Below are 19,715 nucleotides of genomic sequence, written 5' to 3' on the forward strand. Positions count from 1 at the left end.
TGGATTTTTTTTTGTTTGATAAAGCTAATTATTCTGAATAGTGATTAAACTTGTGATCTGGGGGTACCAGCCATGTCCTAGATCATTTGGAACATTAGGAGATATTTTTCCTTGTGACAACTAGGTGAAGGTGCTGCTGGTATCTAGTGAATACAGGCAATGGATGCTACTAAACATCCTGGAATGCATAGGACAGCCCACCTTCCCAACAATGAATAATCTACCACACAAAGTTAATAGTACCATGTTTGAGAAACCCTGCCATAGGCAATTTTAAGAAACAGTATTATTCCTTGGACCTTTGCTTTTCAAAGTGTGGTGCATGGACCAGAAGCTTTGGCATCACATGGGTCATCAGTCTCTTCGAAATCTCCCCAAGTGATCTGAACATTCAGCCAAGGCTGAAGATCACTGCCTTAGCTTTTCTCCCACTGTCTTACCCTACTCACAAGTTGTTACAGTTGTGGATATATAGAGTTTAACTGGAAAAGTAAAACTTAAAAAATTGCCACATATAACAAACATCATATATTAGAGCTTTAATTAACATAAAGCCACCTTTTTCTTGAGAGTTGCAATAAATAATAAATTCCTCAATGCACTGAATTTTAAACATACAGAAGGGTGGTAAGAGTCAGGTTTATCCAACTGTTCATTAAATATATTGGCAGGGAGAACTCGCAAAGGAGGGCACATTCACTCAGGTAGGATCATGTTTGCAGCCTGCAAGAGTGATGATGGAATATATTTGCTTTTCCTCCCCTGCCCTGTCATTTGCCTCATCCAATCTGCTGACTTTAGAACCCAAAAAGTTTCTTTGGTATGGGCTTTTGCAGCTGAATTACAGTGGAGAGCATGATGAATGCGAAAGGCATAAGAAAGGTGAATTAGAAAAGTGGCAGAGGGAAACTGTACAGTGTTTTTATTTATGCTCTCTATTCTTGAGCATAGTGCACTTTCCATTTTAGCTAGTCAGGTTCATCCATTTACAGTATTTTCTCCTGTCACCAAATAAGTGTGAGCTGTATTGAATTTCACAGAATTTTCTGACAGCATATGAAACATATCAATTTCCCCAGCAATTCCCAGTCATTTAAGTTTGGAATTATTATACAAATTAATTCAGTTAAGGCTACAGTAATCAGCATAGCCCTGTTATGTGGCTTATAAAAATAAAAGTTAATACAGATTCAACTAGACACCAATGTTTAAGGGTAATCATACATTATTGTATTCAGTGTTTGCAGCAATCCTTTGAGGTACAAACTATTCATGTGCCCATTTTACAGTTGAAGAAAATGAGATATTAGATATTGAAGTGTTAAGTATTAGTTATTTGTCCAAGTTTGCATAGCTAGCAAGAAGCTGAGCTGGATTTCAAATACAAGCACCTTTACTCCTGAGTGTGTGCACTTAACCACATTCATTGTATATTTCTTTAGGTCTGTCTTCATAGACAAGCATCAGCTAGTGCCAGGGATTTTCTAAACTATATTGGTTACATTAGCAACCCTAGATTTTGCAGAGGATGATTCCACTAGTTTTTAATGACCTTAATATTGAAGCCTTTCCCTAGCCACTATTCCCTTAAGATGGGTAGTTTCTCTGCTTTGCCGAATCTGAAAGGCCTAATGTCTCAAAATATATTTGGTTGCTCCTGTTGACGATAATGTTATGGGAATGGACTTTTTCTATGCACCTTTGCAGTTCCACTGATCTCTTATTTAGCAGCCTTGACAGTGTCTTTATACTGTTGTTCACATGGTTTCTGATTAAAACCCCATGATACTAACCTGTGACTAGAATTCTAAATCTAACCTGCGCTAGTTTATCATGATTTCTTTTATTTAATTTCTTTTTTAACATTTTGTTTAACATTGATAATTATACTTGTGTAATTTATCTGGTACACAGTGATACTATTATATATGTATGCAATGTGGAATGATTGAATCAAGCTAATTAACATATTCCTATCTTAAATACTTAACCTTGTTTAAACTGTAAAAAATACTTTATCTTAAAGCATTTATTGACTAATTTGATTATAATAATTGAATGTAGTATTAGGTATAATTTTAAAAAAGAAATTAAAAATTGACTTCCATAGATATAAAATGAAGTTTTGTCAAAGTTTTATTTACATCACTAATTAATGAGGGAAGAAGACAAGATGTTACACCTAACTTGATGTAGTTGTCAAAGAACCACAAATTTATATGTAGTAAAGGAATATTGAAATTAATTGACCACAGCATGTCTATCCATAGGGCAGTAATCAATTACATTCTACCAGATACAACTAATATGCATTTCTATGGATAAGAATTATTTGCATTGCTATTGGCGTTCTAGATGTTCACTGTATCTTTATAGAGATATAAAATAGCTTATTCAAAAGCAAAGTTACACATATAAGATCAGATAATTCCCAGAGGCTCCAACTTTCTGTGGAAAGGATAGTTAATAATCTCTATTGCTCATTTCAGAGTCTCAAATGCTTCCTTAAGGTAGTATTATGGTAGATACATTTACAGGCATATCTCTTCCCCAGTGTACATTTCATTCTTTCAATTACTCTGTGTGTGTGTGTGTGTGTGTGTGTGTGTGTGTGTGTGTGTATCTGTCCAGAATCTATTTTAATTAGATTCAGATTGCTAACCTGATGTTTTTATTAGTGACCTATTAAAGTGGATCATATGGTTCAAAACAGTAGAAATTGTTGCAGTGAGAGAATATTTTGCACAATGTGGTTTATCAGAATGATTCTTAGATTTAGAAGTGTATGTTTTTTACTTGTAGAATTATAATTATAATAAGTCATTCAGATTCTGAAAAAGTAAGATAATTTGATTCTTTAAAACCTTTTCTAAGGAAATTTTAAAGAGACATAAATACTTACACATTTTTGTAAAAAACACTGCATGTTCTTTTTTTTTTTTTTTTTTTTTTTTTCCCAATTAGGGAAACATAGCAATATGGAGGAGAACCAAATCAGTATAATTACTTATGATAGCAAGCTCATGTAATCTGCTGTGCTGTAGTTTTTAAGTCATTTTTCTATTATTAATATTATTCATACTAAGGATGATTTTCTCTATACAGTATTATATTCTGCTTTCATCTCTTTCCATGTTATTATGACTATTTTTCCAAATGATAAATTTCAGAAGTATTTCTGAAGGCTGAATAATATTCCATCTTACAGATATTCTCTAAAATTTTTACTAGTCCTTTATATTAGTCAATAGAAAATTTAATAATTATCTCTTATAAATCTGTCTGGATTAATGAATATTGAAGGTGGTGTATTATTTACCTATTGTTATATAACAAATTACCAAAAACTTAGCAGCTTGAAACTATACAAATATATTGTCATGTAGTTTCTGTGGCTCAGGAATCTGGGCACAAGTTAGCTGACTCAGTTCAGGGTCTCATAAGGCAGAAATCAAGATGTCAGTTGGGTCTCAGGTCTTATCTGAGACTTGAAGTCCTCTTCCAAGCTCACATGAATTTTTGCAGAATTCAGTTTTTTGTGTGTGTGTGGTTTTAGGATTGAGGCCGTCAGCTCCTAGAGGCTGATGGCCATTCCCCGCAACATGGTTCTTTACATGACATGGCACTTTCTTCTTGAAAGTCAAGAGGAAATAATCTCTGCTGCTTCTTATTTCTCTAACCTTTTCTATCTCTAACCTCTAGAGTCTTTTTAAAAAGACCACCTGACTGGGCTGGCCTCAACCAGGATAATCTCCCTTTTGATTAACCTAAAAGCACCTGATTAGTGACCTTAATCACACCTACAAATTACCTCTATTTTGTTATATAATGTAACCAATCATGGGCATTATATCTATCATATTTATAGGCCCCACTCATACTTAAAAGAAGACAATTCTACAGGGTGTGGACACAAGGGAGTGGAAGTCTTGGGGCCCATCTCAGAATTTTTACCACTACAGATGAAATTTTAGAAGCAGGATGATTGATTCCAAGTGGTTAAATATTTTAAAGGCTATATATTGAGAAATTGCTTTCCAGTAAAATTGTACTAATATTCACTCCCATCATCAGATTATGAACATAGTTGTTTTACTACATCCACATCAACATAATAAATGATCATTTGAATAATTTTGATTACTCTTTTCTTTTCTCTATATATGTATAAATATACAAAATTACAATCATGGCATTTTTTTGTGTGAGAAAATTTTATTTTTATTTGATAGATTATTTTAGTGTATACTTTTACTAATGGCCTTATGATTGTAATATTTAGTGACTATATGTCTTCTATATAGTACCTATTCACTTGATTTGTTCATTGTCTATATTCATTCTCTTTGCTAATTTTCCCAATAGATTTGTAAAAGTTCTTTATATTATATGGGCACTATCCTATTGATATATATGTTGGAAATATATTTGCTAATTTATAATTTGACTTTTAACTTTCCTTCTAAAATTTGTATTTTTATGTTATAAAAAACATAATAAATATTCCATTTGAATTTTGACCAGAAGTACATGTTACCAATTTGGAAAAACTTGACATTTTGTGCCAAAATTGACAAAGTAGTCAATATTTTAATCCTAGAGCATATTATTTGGATGAATTTATAATAGAATAAAGTTTTCTAACTTTTTTTTTTTTTTTTTTTTTTGAGACGGAGTTTCACTCTTGTTACCCAGGCTGGAGTGCAATGGCGCGATCTCGGCTCACCGCAACCTCCACTTCCTGGGTTCAGGCAATTCTCCTGCCTCAGCCTCCTGAGTAGCTGGGATTACAGGCACGCGCCACCATGCCCAGCTAATGTTTTGTATTTTTAGTAGAGACGGGGTTTCACCATGTTGACCAGGATGGTCTCGATCTCTTGACCTTGTGATCCACCCGCCTCGGCCTCCCAAAGTGCTGGGATTACAGGCTTGAGCCACCGCGCCCGGCCCAGTTTTCTAACTTTTTATCGCCATAATAAAAATTTTACATTTCTCTTTTTCTAATATTTATATTTATAGTCAATGTCTAGGAATTCCAGATCAAAGCTAAATGAAAATAGTAACATTATCCTTCCTCTCATTCTTTATATTAGTTTAAAGCACTTTATTTTGTTGGTTAAAAAAATGTTTTCTATATTTTTATAACCATAACCATGACTTTCTGTTCCTTGGACCAAACTGTTTCTTGAAAGCTTGGAAGTATTCCTCTGTATTAATTTCTTCAATCAACATTTTTGGAGTTTCTACTTTAATAGCATTTTGAAATTTTAAATGATTTTGGTTTATTTGTAATTTTCTTTTGTTTAATAAATTGTGGTTATTTTTATCCCCAGTCATCCATTCTGTAAAATTTACAAATTTACTAAATATTTTATGTCATTGTATATTTTATAACTTCTTCAGTTCTAATTTTGTTTACATCATTACTCTTTTTTTTTCTTAGTAGATTAGATAGAAGTTTCATCAACTTTTTATAATACAAAACTGGTTTTGACGCTTCCTTCTTTAAGCACTATTGGTTTTTAACCCCCTGAAGCATAGAGTCAGGACATCTTGAGACTCAAGCCAACCCTTTCCTTATCAGATTCCTGTACAAATATTCAGCTTTACCTGGTGCCACCCAGTAGATGTGCCAATTATCCCATAGTAACTGCTCTTACTGCCCCAGACTATAGGTTTGCAAGACATTCCACAGCATTTTATGTTAGATTGCTCCATAGTGAACTCCACAGTGTTTAATTCTCAGGACAATATTTAAATAAGGCACAGATGCATTTTGGGTAAGATTATTTGACTGCTGAGTATAATCTTCATTACCTTGTAGGGTAATCTGCCAAGAACCATATGACTTCAGATTCTATTGACACTTTGTTTTTTTTAGTCATATTGTGAATTAGCTTTTGGAGATCAATTTAGAAGCTTGGTTATAAGATTTGGAAGGTCAACATTTCCTTGGCAGAGAAGCTGTATAGGAATGCATGGTATTCTGATTAGAATTGTGTTAAAAAGAAAATAAACAAAAATCCCACAGAGTTTTGTCAGGGCCAATTTAGAAAAAAATTACCTTAGTGACCTAAAACTTGTTTTTGATGATCTAAATATCTCTCTCTCTCTCTACTCCCTAACCCATGTTGATTAGATTGTCAAGCATTTTAGCTTTATTTTATTTTCATCAGTGGTTTTCGAAATGGACCATACACGCTTTCTGTCTTCCTCTACCAGTAATCTCTTGCCCACCATTTATTAAACCCTTTCTAACTTAGTCATTAATGAACCCCCTCTTCTGCTTTCAAAGTCAGCCCAGTATCACCTTCTTCTGTGAATGTTTTCATGACCTCTCCAGGCTGCACTGAGCACTTTCCATATATTCTTGAGAATTTGTCACTCATACCATGTATCCCTTTGCTAAAATTGTTGATTTCCATATCTTTCTTCCATGTAATCCTTGCCACAGTGACCATTTCCTAATCATTTTGTACCTCACTATTTAGAACAGCATCTGTATCATGGATAGCCACCTCATAATTAAAAAAATCAAATATACAAATAACTTCATAATTTGTGTTTAATTTAGACATAAGTTTCCCTATGGCTATTTTTAAATATTATGCCTTTTAGTAACTTATGGTTATAAAGTGTCTAAGAGCTGCTGTTTATCCTCTCTATAGGAAGTCTATCTCTCAACTTTAACATGCATTGCTTTATGTAAATTGAACTCTTGGAAAAATACTTTGTGTCATTCACAAATGGATACTTCAATTTTTGATTAGAGTGAAAAAAATGGTTGCCATAATTTTGAATATAGTCATGTCAAAATTTTAAGTATTGATTAAAACATAGTGAATCATTTTTGAGCATAATTATTACAGGCCAGGAGTAGAAAGAAGGCATAAGAAAAGAGCTAGCATTAAAAAATGTCTACAATTATATGTCATTATTAAACACTAATAGTCACCATAAAGACAAGTGTTTTATTTAAGGCTTGTGAAACTTTGAAGTAGGTATTTCCTACCTCTACGTGTTGGGGAAAAATAGGTAAAAACTGAAATAAATATGACAGATACTTATGTCCATGCTTTGAGATAAGAAAACTGGGGCTTATAAAGATGAAGTAACTTGCTTACCTAAATACAGTAAGGCCAGTAATCCAGGTTTTTCTCATTCTAAAGCCCATTCTCTCTGCTTTATATTATAGAATTTAAAAAAATGAGTACAGTTTCCACCCATTTCACTTCCAAATTTACTTTTATATTCACCCATTTGTACTTTATTTTCTACCTATAAAAGCAGGGGTCTCAACTTCTCCATACTAATATCTCTTCTTTCTAGATTCACTTCCTTCTTCTGGCTCTACTTCTCTTTTGCCTCAGTTTACACATATGATCTGGAATTCCCCAGTTAAACCTCAACGTCTCTACCCTCAATTGTGGACTCCACATTCACATTCAAAACACATTGTTGCTTCTTTTGAATGTTGTATTTGAAAAACATTCAAAAAACAAGCAAATGAAACTTTCTACCTTGGACTATTTCGATTATGCCCATGTATACTCCCATTCGTGTCATCTATGTAATGAAAAGACTGGTCATTAGCATCTTAACCCTGATGCCAGTTGTCTTTTTTATTTTTTGATAGGATCTCACTCAGTTGCCCAGGCTAGAATGTAGTGAAACAATCACCACTTACTCCAGCCTCAACCCCTGGAACTCAAGTGATCCACCTACCTCAGCCTCCCCAGTACTTGGGACTACAGGCATGTGCCACCACACCTGGCAAATTATTAAAATTTTTATGTAGAGATGGTAGCCCTACTGTGTTACACAGGCTGGCCTTGAACCCCTGGGCTCAAGTAATCCTCCTGCCTTGACCTCCCAAAGTGTTAGGATTACAGGCGTGAGCCACCAACCCTGGCCCAGATGTCTTTTTTTATTCTCACAATACATAAGTTATCCTGACTGTATCCTTAAATATCCTTGCTTGCTTCATTTACCCAACTTCTTCTGATTCACACTCCCTCTGTGGCCTGCTTTTCTCACTTTTTCTCTCTCTTGATTCACTTTGCCTGTCCTATAAATATTTGTAAGCCCCAGGGTGGATAGCGTAAGCGTTTTTCTCTTCTTTATCTGCACTTCCTTCTTGTTTTTCGTAATACATGTTCTTAACTTCAGCTACAATTACAGTGTTATCCTCCATCTCTCTACTGAGCTGTTGGCTAATATTTTTAATAAACTACATGATAGTGTTAACAGGAAATTTCATAGGAAATTTAAACTCAACATCTCTCAAATATAATTTTGCGTATTTCCCCATCCTCATTGCCCAAAATATCTTCTGTGTTTCTATATATTGGTAAATAATATCATAATATATCTAGTTTCTCAAGCTATACATCTCAGATCCATGATTCACTTTAGAAGTTTCCTGTTGATTTCTAAATCTATTCTGTTTTCCCAGTATTCACTGTTACTGCATTGATTTATCCTCTTCCTCTTCTTCCAGTACTGCTGCCTGCGATTTTCTTCCAACTTCAATCTGTGCTGTATAAAACAATTTAGATTATTCACTTAAAAGCACCCATTGGCTCTTCATTGTCTGTATTGCAAAGAATCTTAGGATTATTTGAAAGGGAGGCAGGTCAGAATCTCAAGTGAGTTATCATGTGTATTGTGAAGAAATGTTTTTGGGACTAAAGAAATAGGCAACAAAAAAGTAAAATTGCATGAAATAATCTTGGATGCTTAAGTTAGGTATGAATGAAGTTAGCATGAATGAAGATGTTACGTAAGAAGTTGAGGTTTTTTTCCCCTCATCCCCCTATAAAGTTTTCCATTAATATTTTGTCAGAATCCTACAGTGACAATGTCTATCTATGTTGATGCCTACAAATTTTATTACAGTCCACAACCTGTGGTCTATTTACACTTTATTCCTGAAACTTGCCATTCCATATCCTTTCTGTAATCATTTCCTGTTGCTGCTTTAATAAGTTATCATAAACTTAGAGACTTAACCCAATTTTTAAATCTTATGATTCTGGAGATCAGATGTTCAAAATGGGTCTAAAATCAAGGTGTTTGGCAGGCTTTTCTTCTGGAGAATGTATGGGAAAAACTGTTTCTTTGACTTTTCCAGCTCCTAGGGGCCACAAACATTTATTGTCTCATGGCCTGTTCTTCCATCTTGACAGTGCATCACTTGAACCTCTGACCTTTGTTTCCATCCACATACTTAATTTTTTCTCTTTCTGAGTCTGATTCTTCCGCTCTCCTTTTGTAAGAGAGTTTGTGATTGCTTTGGGCACACCTGAATGATTATCTCCCATCTCAAAATTCTAAACTTAATCACATCTACACAGTCCCTTTGCTATGTAAAGCAACGTATTCAGAAGTTCCAGAGATTGGGACCTAGACATGTTTGGTGAGGGGAAAGGGATGATATTCTGCTTATCACACTGAGTATTTCACTCATCCTTTGTCCTGGACCCAGAATTTCCTTTCCCTTAGAAAGTTTCTCCTTCATAATCTAGATGAAATACTTCTTCCCCTGGAAGCCCTTTCCTTTGATTTCACCACACCCAGCCTGGAGCAGAATTAATTCATTCCTCCCTCTACTGTCTAAGCACATTATACTGAATAAATGGCAACAGGGCCAGCCTAATTAAATAGGTAAGCATTTGTTTCTTTAATGACCTGTCAGCCTTTTTTTATTAGACTCCATTGCATTGTCTTTGTGTCCCCACTGCATCGTAGCAAAACATCTTGTAACTAGTATATGCTCAATAAGTGTTTATGACATGATGGGTTTGAATATCAAAATTGAACTGCAGATAATAGCTAACTTTTCCTTTTTTTTTTTTTTTTTTTTTTCCAGCTAACATTCATTGAGCATTGGAAATAAAAAGTTGTATAAAACTTACATTGACCTTTCAGGGCCTTCCAGTCGAATGGAAAGCTGGTATACACAGAATATATAAGAAGAAAAGGATGTGAGTGTTAGCAGTATTAATTAATTAGTAGTTCTTAAAATAATAATAAAAATAATAACAATTAACTACAATAACAATAATACAAACAGAAGCTTGCCTGTAACCCCAGCACTTGGGGAGGCCAATGCAGGTAGATCACCTGAGATGAGGAGTTTGAGACCAGCCTGGCCAACATGATGAAACCGTGTCCCTACTAAAAATACAAAAATTAGCCAGGTGTGATGGCGGACACCTGTAATCTCAGCTACTTGGGAGGCTGAGGCAGGAGAATTCTTGAATCTGGGAGGCAGAGGTTATAGTGAGCTGAAATGGCACCACTGCACTCCAGCCTGGATGAAGGAGCAAAACTCAGTCTCAAACAAAAAAACCCAGGAAGCTTTAATTTGTTGTTCTTTCAATGTGCCAGTACTGTTCTAAGCACTGTGCTCTCTGTACTATTATAATACTTATTTTGCAAATGAGGAAACTAGTCACAGAGAGGTTATTTGTTCCAAATCACAGTTGGTAGGTGGCAAAGCTGGGATATATAGACTTTCTCCTCTTAACCATCACGATATGCTCATTCTGTATGAGGTTTACTAGTGGTTTATGTGAAGCCAAATGGTGAATGGTATTGATAGGAAACAGGCAAGTGTTTTCAGGTCCATTCATCCAGAAACTGAAGACTCTTGAAATTAGTTCACCAGTAGTATAAACAATAAAAAAAAAAAATCTCGGAACCTCACTAAATAATTATGTACAGTTTGTATTGCTATTTCTGGGTACACATTTTAATTATGCAACAAGGATGGCAAAGCTTGGATTTCTATGGCTAGATATATTTAATTTGGTTTTCAATTTAAGACACAATAAACGTCCTCAAAGAAGTTTGTAAAGATTATTGTAGATTGACTAAGATGTTTGGTCTCTGAAATTCTATGGGTTTCTTTTTGTTTTCCCTAATACACAAAGTTTCAAGAGATTCAATTAAGGATCCTGATATTACCAAATTGATGCTTTCCATACCAATTAATTTTAAGAAACAGAATTGCCAACTAGCTGTATGCTTTATATAAATGAGTAAGGAAATAGTATTTTGAACAGGAGTAAAGTAATAAGATTGTTAAGCTGAAAGGTCTTGCAGTGTATAGTTGGATCCTGGAGTTTCTTGGGCAGTGCTGATTAAACTCACACTGAGAGAGGAACTGATTCTCACAGCTAACCTGAAGGCTGAAGATACCAACTTGAAGATTTCCTGCAGCTCCAGTTAGTGTGGTGGCTGGAAAATGGGATTCGGGTTTTAGGAATGCATGACTCAGATTTGTACTTTAATGTGGCAGTTCATCAGATGTGTCTGGTGAATCAGCTCTTTGGACTAGGTTTCACTTATGTCTTAACATAAATTTAAGGTCTTTGCATAGAAAACTTTAACAGCTTATTATCCCTTAAAGGTGCTGCCATTAAAATAGATTATTCTTCACGCTATTTTACAAATTCACTGATTTTCTGAATAAAATGGTGATGGTGATACTTTGCTACAAGTGAATGGATTTTGCTTTTGTTTAGTGAATTAAAATGTGTTTTAACAGAGTTATTAATGTGAGTAAATTAATCAATATAAACCATTCAGAAGTATCTGAATGAGGCTCTGGGAGAACACAAAATGTGATAGTTTTGGCTTTCTCATCTTTAGTAAAGTTATAGTGATTGAAAGCTGGATATGATCAGTCCTCAAATGTCTTGCAAAGAAACTTGTGCTGTCATAAGTTGACAATATATTTGCACTGTATTGCGATTTGCCACTTTTTGAAAGTTGGCCTTTCAGCCCTATCTCAGTCTTATACAAAAAGAAAAGAAGCCAGGAGTAGAATGGTGGTTGCCAGGGGCTGGAATGGGATTAAGAAAAAAGGGGAGATGTTGGTCAGAGGGTTTAAACTTGCAGATATACAATGAGAACATTCTGGTGATCTAATCTATAGCATGTTGACTATACTTAATGATACTATATTGTGTACTTAAAATTTGTTGAGTGTAGATCTTAAGTCTTACGACACACAAAAACATACCAACTATGTCAGTTGAAGGATGTATTAGCTAACTTTATTGGGATAATTATTTCATTATATATGCATATCAAAACACATGGTACATTTTAAACATATACAACTTTGTGAATTATACCTCAATAAAGCTGAGACACAGAATGATGATTTTCTGGGAAGACAATGTTCATTTCTTTAATTTCAAATGAAATATCTCTCCTTTAGAAATCCAAACACACTAGGTCGGTGCCCCTTCTTGTATCCCTCTGCAAGCCTTATAATAGAAAAAAATAATTTTTTTTGGTAGCTTCATTGAGTGCTTTTTCCTCCTCCTCCTCCTTCTCCTCCCTCTCCCTTCGTCCTCCCTTCCTCCTCCCTTCCTCCTCTATTCCTCCTCTTCCTCTTCCTCTTTTTGGTTCAGTGTCTCACTTTGTTTGTCAGGCTGGAGTACAGTGACACAATCTCAGTTCTCTGCAGCCTTGACCTCCCAGGCTCACGCCATCTTCCTACATCAGCCTCCCAAGTTGCTGGGACTACAGGTGCACTCCACCATGCCCAGCTATTTGTGTGTGTGTGTGTGTGTGTGTGTGTGTGTGTGTGTGTTTGTGTGTGTGTGTGTGTGTGTGTGTGTGTGTGTTTTGTAGTAATGGGGGTTTTGCCATGTTGCCCAGGCTGGTCTCAAACTCCTGGGCTCAAGGGATCTGCCTACTTCAGCCTCCCAAAGTGCTGGGATTACAGGTATACGCCACTGTGCTTGGTCAGAGTGTACATTCTTTTAATAAAAACAAAAGTCTTAAAATTCTCTTAAAGTATCTTTAGAGGTTTTTTGAAAGAAAATATAAAATCACAATTAAATATTTGGAGGCATACAGTTTATGACTTAATCTCCATTGGAAAGAATGACACTGAATAGAATCACATTCTATTATACCATGGAATGTTAAAAATATCTGTTTGGATGATTTATGTGAAGATAAATTGTTAGTGAAATAATTCTTTTGAAGGGATCATTTCCATTTATTTAAATACAACTAGGGCCTTTAAATAAAAATAAAATCCAAAACCTCAAGTGAACATAAGATTTTAAAGCATTTTGGGGGTGACGGCTATAGAGACATAATTTTGGTATTACTGGATTTGATTGAACTTAGGAACCACAGGATATGGGAAAATATAATAGAAATCCTGTTTATCTTCTTTCCTTTTGTGTAATTAATTGCACCAATCATGTTTGATCAGTCATGAAATTTTTATAATATTGTTACCTAGTCTAGTTTTAAAACATGTATGTTTTTCTTAATCTTTGCTTTAGGGAATAGCCTTTAAAAGCTGGAAGATGAAAGCTCCGATTCCACACTTGATTCTCTTATATGCTACTTTTACCCAGAGTTTGAAGGTTGTGACCAAAAGAGGCTCCGGTAAGCAGTATTCCTCTATTTTTTTTTAACTGTTTTTTTAATAGCTTAAAGTGATAGTGCTACATTTACACATGTGTCATTTGTAGAAAAGTTGAGAATGATCAGTTATCCATATTGTAGAGATATTATGAGTAAATAGGTGGAGCACACTGATAAAGAATTAGAAAAGTGAGAGTGAATTCAAAAGAATGTGGCTTATTTTGTTAATTAGTATGAATTGGCATGGATTCAATAGCAAAAGCTTGTATTTAGATTTCATTTCGTTGTAGGATTTTTAAGTATTCTTATATAAACAGTGTTATTTAATTTTTTGCATGGAAATATTGTTGTATCATTGATGTTAACTTTTATTGTTACCATATTGATGTCAGCTATGCCTAGGGAAGGTTCTTTTCAGTCTTGTACTCCAGCTGATTTGATGAATTGCTTGGATGTATTTAAAGAAAACAGTAGTTTTATTGAAGAAAATGTTATGAGGAAGCACTAATATTTTAATAGGAAATATAGAGGCAAAGTAGAATGATAATGAAAGGAACTGCTAAATAGATTAATGTTGGCATTTATGAAAAACTTTACATGTTATCAGGCATCTTGGTTTGTAGTGGACTGTTGATACTTCAATTGTATGGGACAATTGAATAAATACCATTATCAATGTGAAGTTGTATCTTGTCTAGTAAGTCACTAATAATATAAAGCCTTGTCATGCTCACACCATGTGACGTCATGTTATTGTTGAAGTTATAGCTTTTAGGTGTAAAGGAAGAAGAAGGATATTGTGTTTTGTTGCTAGAATTAGAATGTATTGTCTGTTAGTTCCAGAGAGACTGTGGGGAAAAAGGAGACGAGATAATGTACAAGAGGTTGCAGTGTTGTGATATAAGCAATTGCATGGGCAAAAGAATCTTTGGCATTTAGAAAGTAAAGGGAATGAAAGGGCTGAGATGGGGCTGTGAAACTACCATCTTAGTCCTTGAGGTTAAAAAGCTTCAAACTCACTTTGATGATATAATGAAAAAGCCTACATGCAGGAGAAATAGGGAGCAGCTCTGCTCTTGTGAGCCCCTCCTGGGGATAAAGTTTGGAGGGAAATTGAGGAAGGCATTGTGCATGGACAAAGGTTTGGTGCATGGTTGAAAGTTAAAAAACAATACTGAGCCTCTTGGTTCTAGCATATTTGGTTATTATACAGCTGTTGTTATAGGCAATGTGAAAAAAATACTGTTTCTATGTCTACACATGATTTCATATCTTCTTCTCACTGGATCTTTTTGAATGAGATTAAACCCTATGGTAGGATTATGATATAGCGGTTTACGTAATTCCAATGGGTTAAAGGGAAATAACATATATCTTGATTTCTTTAATTGTACTATGCTCAAGTACAATTAAGCATAACCAAGAGAGTTAGAGTAGGTAGAAGGGGGAGTAAATAGTGATGAAAGCTGATAATTTACAACATTGATGTTTTCTGGAATCGAAATTTACATTATAATCACTTAACATAGATTTTTGAGACAGTAGCTATATAGGAGAGAAATACTCACTTGTATAAGTATTATAACAAAATGACAATAGTTCATCAGAAATAGAAATATCGATTAATTCTTTAAAAGTTTATTTTTCTGGTTACTACCCTTAATTACATAAAATCTGTTTTTCCAGTTCTTTCTGTGTATGTCAGATCTATGATTTATTCAAATAAAAATGTTATTCCTTTTTGATCATAATGTAATATGTCCATTCTATATAACCTCTGATTTGGGGGCAAGACATTTTATCAAACTGGGACTTCATTTAATATAAATGCAAATATTAAAATATCTCAAAAATCTGTGTTAAGTGATTTTATTGTAAATGTCTATTCTAGAAGACATCATTGTTGTAAAAATTGTCTGCTCTAAAGACTTGAGAAACCTCAATAATCTGTCTCAAATTCAGTTTTAATTTTATAATTATTTTAGAATAATGGTAATAAGATGCTGTAAGTTAAGCAGAAGTTCTGAGACCTCTTTTCAATTTATGAATACAGTTGTCACATAATTATGTAATATTTCCTAAACCAAATGTGTTTTCTATATTATAATGTAAAAAGGACAAGGCACGTATTGGGATATTGCAGCATGCTTGATTTGTTTACTTTTCTATATGATGTAAATTAACATACCTTCCCCTAGTTTCTATATTAAGATCCAGATGGATGGAGGCTTGTTTGTTTGATTTTTGGATATTAAATGTGCAGTTTGGGAATGAATAATATTGTTCTATCCATATACTTTCATAGCTTGCACTTATTTCAGCTGCTGTCTGTTCCCATGGCACCTTTGTTTGAGAGAAGCAGATATGTAGCTTACTGAATAGTGTCATTACTGATCTCCATACATCAAGTAGAAGACGATTGCACTTGGCATCTTTTCCTTAAAAGATTAATGGCTCAATCTTCACACCCAGCCCAACCTATAAAACCAGCAGCACCACAGCTAGGGGATAAAAATCAATTTTTGATGTTGATTTTGCATATTAACCAAGAGAACTTCTTATCTTTCTTCTTTCCTCTTATCATTTAATTCTTTTTTGATTCTTTATCTTATTAATCTTTTTGAAAGCTCAGTAGACATGATTCAAAACCTGAAGCTTTTCATGTGTCTTTTACTAGAATATTATTTTTAGTTCACTGTGACCATTAGAGAACCAGAACTAGATATTTTAATAATTAGGAATATATACAATATTATATTACACAGAGAAATACTGAATTTTTATGGCACGTTAATTTTGTATAGTGTTTGCTTTAGATTAGCACATATGGTCATTCCATAAAAATTTAAAAGTAGGTATTTGTTTTTCATTAACAGAGCTAATTTGAAAGCAATAGGAGTTCTTTTTACACAAGCTGGAAATGCATTATTTTTATCACATTGACTTACACTCCCTTGCTATTAATTTAAGGAAAAAATTAAGTATAGTAAGGCAGTTATATCAGTATAACATCCTTGACGGAAAAAATGCAACTTTGTAACATTTTGTTTTAAATATCACTTCAGATATGTACAGTATGTTAATGATAATTAAGAACTGAATCTGGTCTCTCAGGTAATGTCCTAAAGTTGTGCCTGCATTTAGAATCAAGACTTTTAATATCTATTGAGGCAGATAGTCAGCCTTCATTACACAATGGGCTTTATCCTGGGGCAATTCCAAACCTATTTTTTTAGTTTTTATAAGTAGCACTTGATGAAAGATGCTAAGACAACCAATACTACCAGTCCCCCTCAAGCATGTGAAGGATTATAGCAATTCAATAAGTAAACATTTCAGTTGCTGTCATTTGTAGAATTCTGAAAAACAAACAAACAAAAAGTAAAACACATGTACAGCAAATGCTTGCTGAGAGAATCTTTGTATCTCAACCAGTTGAGAAAATTTAGCTTTACATTCTTGTTCCATGGCCCCTTTCTTCCGTAATTATTTCCTCCCTTCTTTTTCTTTTTGTTCTTTCCTTCCTTCCTTCCTTTCTTCCTCCCTTCCTTCTTCTCTGTTAATATATTTATCTGCAAATACAAGGAGTTTATTTTCATATTTCCACTGTGTCTTGGTAGGACTTTTCAAACTATAAAAATATTATTATTATTTTGTCTGCATGGTTAAGGCATTTGAACGTATTTTTACATGACCATTCAAAGAGGTTAGCATAGCCTCTATTAATAATAGCTATTCTTAAATATATACATTTAAAAATTGTGTATAACTAAGAATCTGGAGTAAGATTTGGGAGCAGGGAAATAGTTTAAATAGTTGAAGGACAGTTATGGACAAAGTATGTCTGTAGCACTTTGGGGGGACTAAAGAGTGAGTTGTAATTTGAACAGTTTGGGATACTGAAGAAAAATGAAGCTGGAGAGGTCTGGATGTACAAATTAGGTAAGAGAAGGGGTTCCATGTTGGTTTGCTCTCAAAACATCTTCAGAATATAAGGCGATGAGCGCAAGGACGCTGATTAATGTGTACTTATAATCTCTACAGTGCCAAATGTGCTGTTTCAGAGTCAGGGTTCAAGGAAATGTCTTAATGAATTAATGACTGCATGAATGGGTGAGTGAGTGGTTTTAATATTCAGAATTACTTCGGTGAGGATGCTACAGGACCAAAACGATATAAGAAAGTTAAAGGTAAAATTAAGTAGAGGCATTTAAGAAAAATGTTTTTTTCTTAAAGAGCAATCAGTATAATATATAATGTGAGACTACTGAAGCAAAAGATACAACTCAGAATAAGCAATATCTAGGACATGATAAGGGTTTAGATGAAGATAATGAAAGTTTACAAATTGGGAGTGTTTTCATTGGGTTGAAATGCAGTTGAAAATCTGTTAAAGGGTAAGGAAAATGATTCTTCAAGTATTTTTCTATTGGAATTTTACTGCATTTAGCTCTGCTTTAAAGAAGTACTAATGTCATTGTGCAGAAGTTTTGGATTTAATGGTATTGTTCCATAATGGCCATTATGAAAAGCTTGAGCTCATGATTACTAATACAGGATAAATAATCAAGTGACTTCAGTATAGACAAAAAGTATTCAGTTATTAGAGCATATAGAGAAGAGGAAGTGGCTGCATTAACAAAAAGCACATGTTATTTTAGGAGGGATTTAAACTATATAAAAGCTCCCTAAAGCAGCCAGCTACTAGAGAGTAGAAGGGTTACCACAGGGAGTTGATATTCTCTTCATTCTAGAACCTGACAGGGGACACCTGTTTGTGTAAAATGATTTAGATGCAATTCTTCTTGACAGCAAGAGAAAGGCAAGCCTCAAGAGGATTTCCTAAACTTGTGACTCTAGGCCCTAATAATTTATAAAAAGTAGGAATAGCAAAATAACTAAAGACACAGTTTTGGTTCCAATTTTTGTGTTGTTACCTATGGATATTCATTTAAGTGAAAGAAATTATGCTACTGTGTAAAGAAAGTGAGATTTAACTGAATAGGAATGAGAAAGTCTAGTGGGGGTACTTCCACCTCATGTCAGTGTGATTTATGTGCAGCAGCTCTCTTGGGCATTCCTGTAAGTCAATGAGCTTAATTTCACATGATTAAGAGACAACCTAGTCCCGAAGCATCTGCCTTTTATTATGTTACCATGTGTTTATTCTCAGTTTGTCAAATATGTCAAAAAAGATAAAGCATTTCTCCTTATTTTCCTTTGGGGTAGCTTATAAGATCAAACTTCTGGGGCTTTGTTTCTTTACCTTTTGAAGTTAAAAAAATGCACTTTAATTTTTCTCAGAAAAAAAAATTTCTCCTATTTATTGTACTTTTTACAAATTTTGAAATCAGATCTAGAGTAATTTTAATATCCCTTTGAAATTATGTCTTTAACTAAAATAACAAGTCTAACAAAAATGGAACTTGTACCTAACAAACAAAATAAAATTATCCAATATCTTCTTTTAGTTATACCTATATTCTTTCATATCTATATTCTATTATACCTATGAATTCCCTCACAAGCTTACCCATTGGATTTTAGTTGTTGGTCCAATTTTATATGAAGTTAGCACAGATTAATGCCAATTGTAGAAAATGATTCCTGCTTCATGGTGAGTTGAAGATAAACGGCAGTATGAATGAATCTTCCAAGTTGTCTAAGACTTCAATGAGGAGGAGTATATTCCAAGTTAATAAACATAGCAGTGTGGTACTGTTTCATGAGGGTACAAAACTGGGTACATATTGTTCTATGTATTTGATGGGAGAGGTGCAGGATAGAGGGCAGCAATGTAAAAGCTAGCAATTTGTAGGCAATTTGTTTTGTTAGAAAAATGGTATCTGTATTAGTCCATTTTCATGTAGCTGATAAAGACATACTTGAGACTGCGCAATTTACAAAAGAAAGAGGTTTAACTGAACTTTCCACATAGCTGGCGAAGCCTTACAATCATGGCAGAAGGCAAGGAGGAGCAAGTCACGTCTTACATGGATGGCAGCAGGCAAAAAGAGAGCTTGTACAGAGAAATTTCTGTTTTTAAAACCATCTGGTCTTGTGAGATTCACTATCAAGAGAACAGGGCAGGAAAGACCCACCCCCATGATTCAATCACCTGCCACTGGATTCCTCCCATGATACATGGGAATTGTGAGAGTTACAATTTAAGGTTAGATTTGTCTGGGGACACAGCCAAACCATATCATTCCATCCCTGACCCCTCCCAAATCTCATGTCCTCACATTTCAAAACCAATCATGCCTTCACAACAGTCCCCAAAAGTCTTAACTCATTTCAGCATTAACTCA

At 34.3% G+C, this 19,715-nt stretch overlaps 1 protein-coding gene across 1 annotated transcript in view; it reads left to right on the forward strand.

The window, feature by feature from the left end:
* The window catches only part of IL1RAPL1 (interleukin 1 receptor accessory protein like 1), a 1,311,893-nt gene that overhangs the window by 193,295 nt on the left and 1,098,883 nt on the right, over positions 1-19,715 (forward strand). Inside the window, exon 2 of the mRNA XM_032285796.1 lies at positions 13,320-13,425. Within this exon, the coding sequence (XP_032141687.1) occupies positions 13,344-13,425 (82 nt within the window). The 5' untranslated portion in view covers positions 13,320-13,343. The remainder of the gene's footprint in view (positions 1-13,319; positions 13,426-19,715) is intronic.

This window comes from Sapajus apella, unplaced genomic scaffold (assembly GCF_009761245.1).
Source record: "Sapajus apella isolate SASKATOON/1434 unplaced genomic scaffold, GSC_monkey_1.0 scaffold17, whole genome shotgun sequence".
Classification (NCBI taxonomy): Eukaryota; Metazoa; Chordata; class Mammalia; order Primates; family Cebidae; genus Sapajus; species Sapajus apella.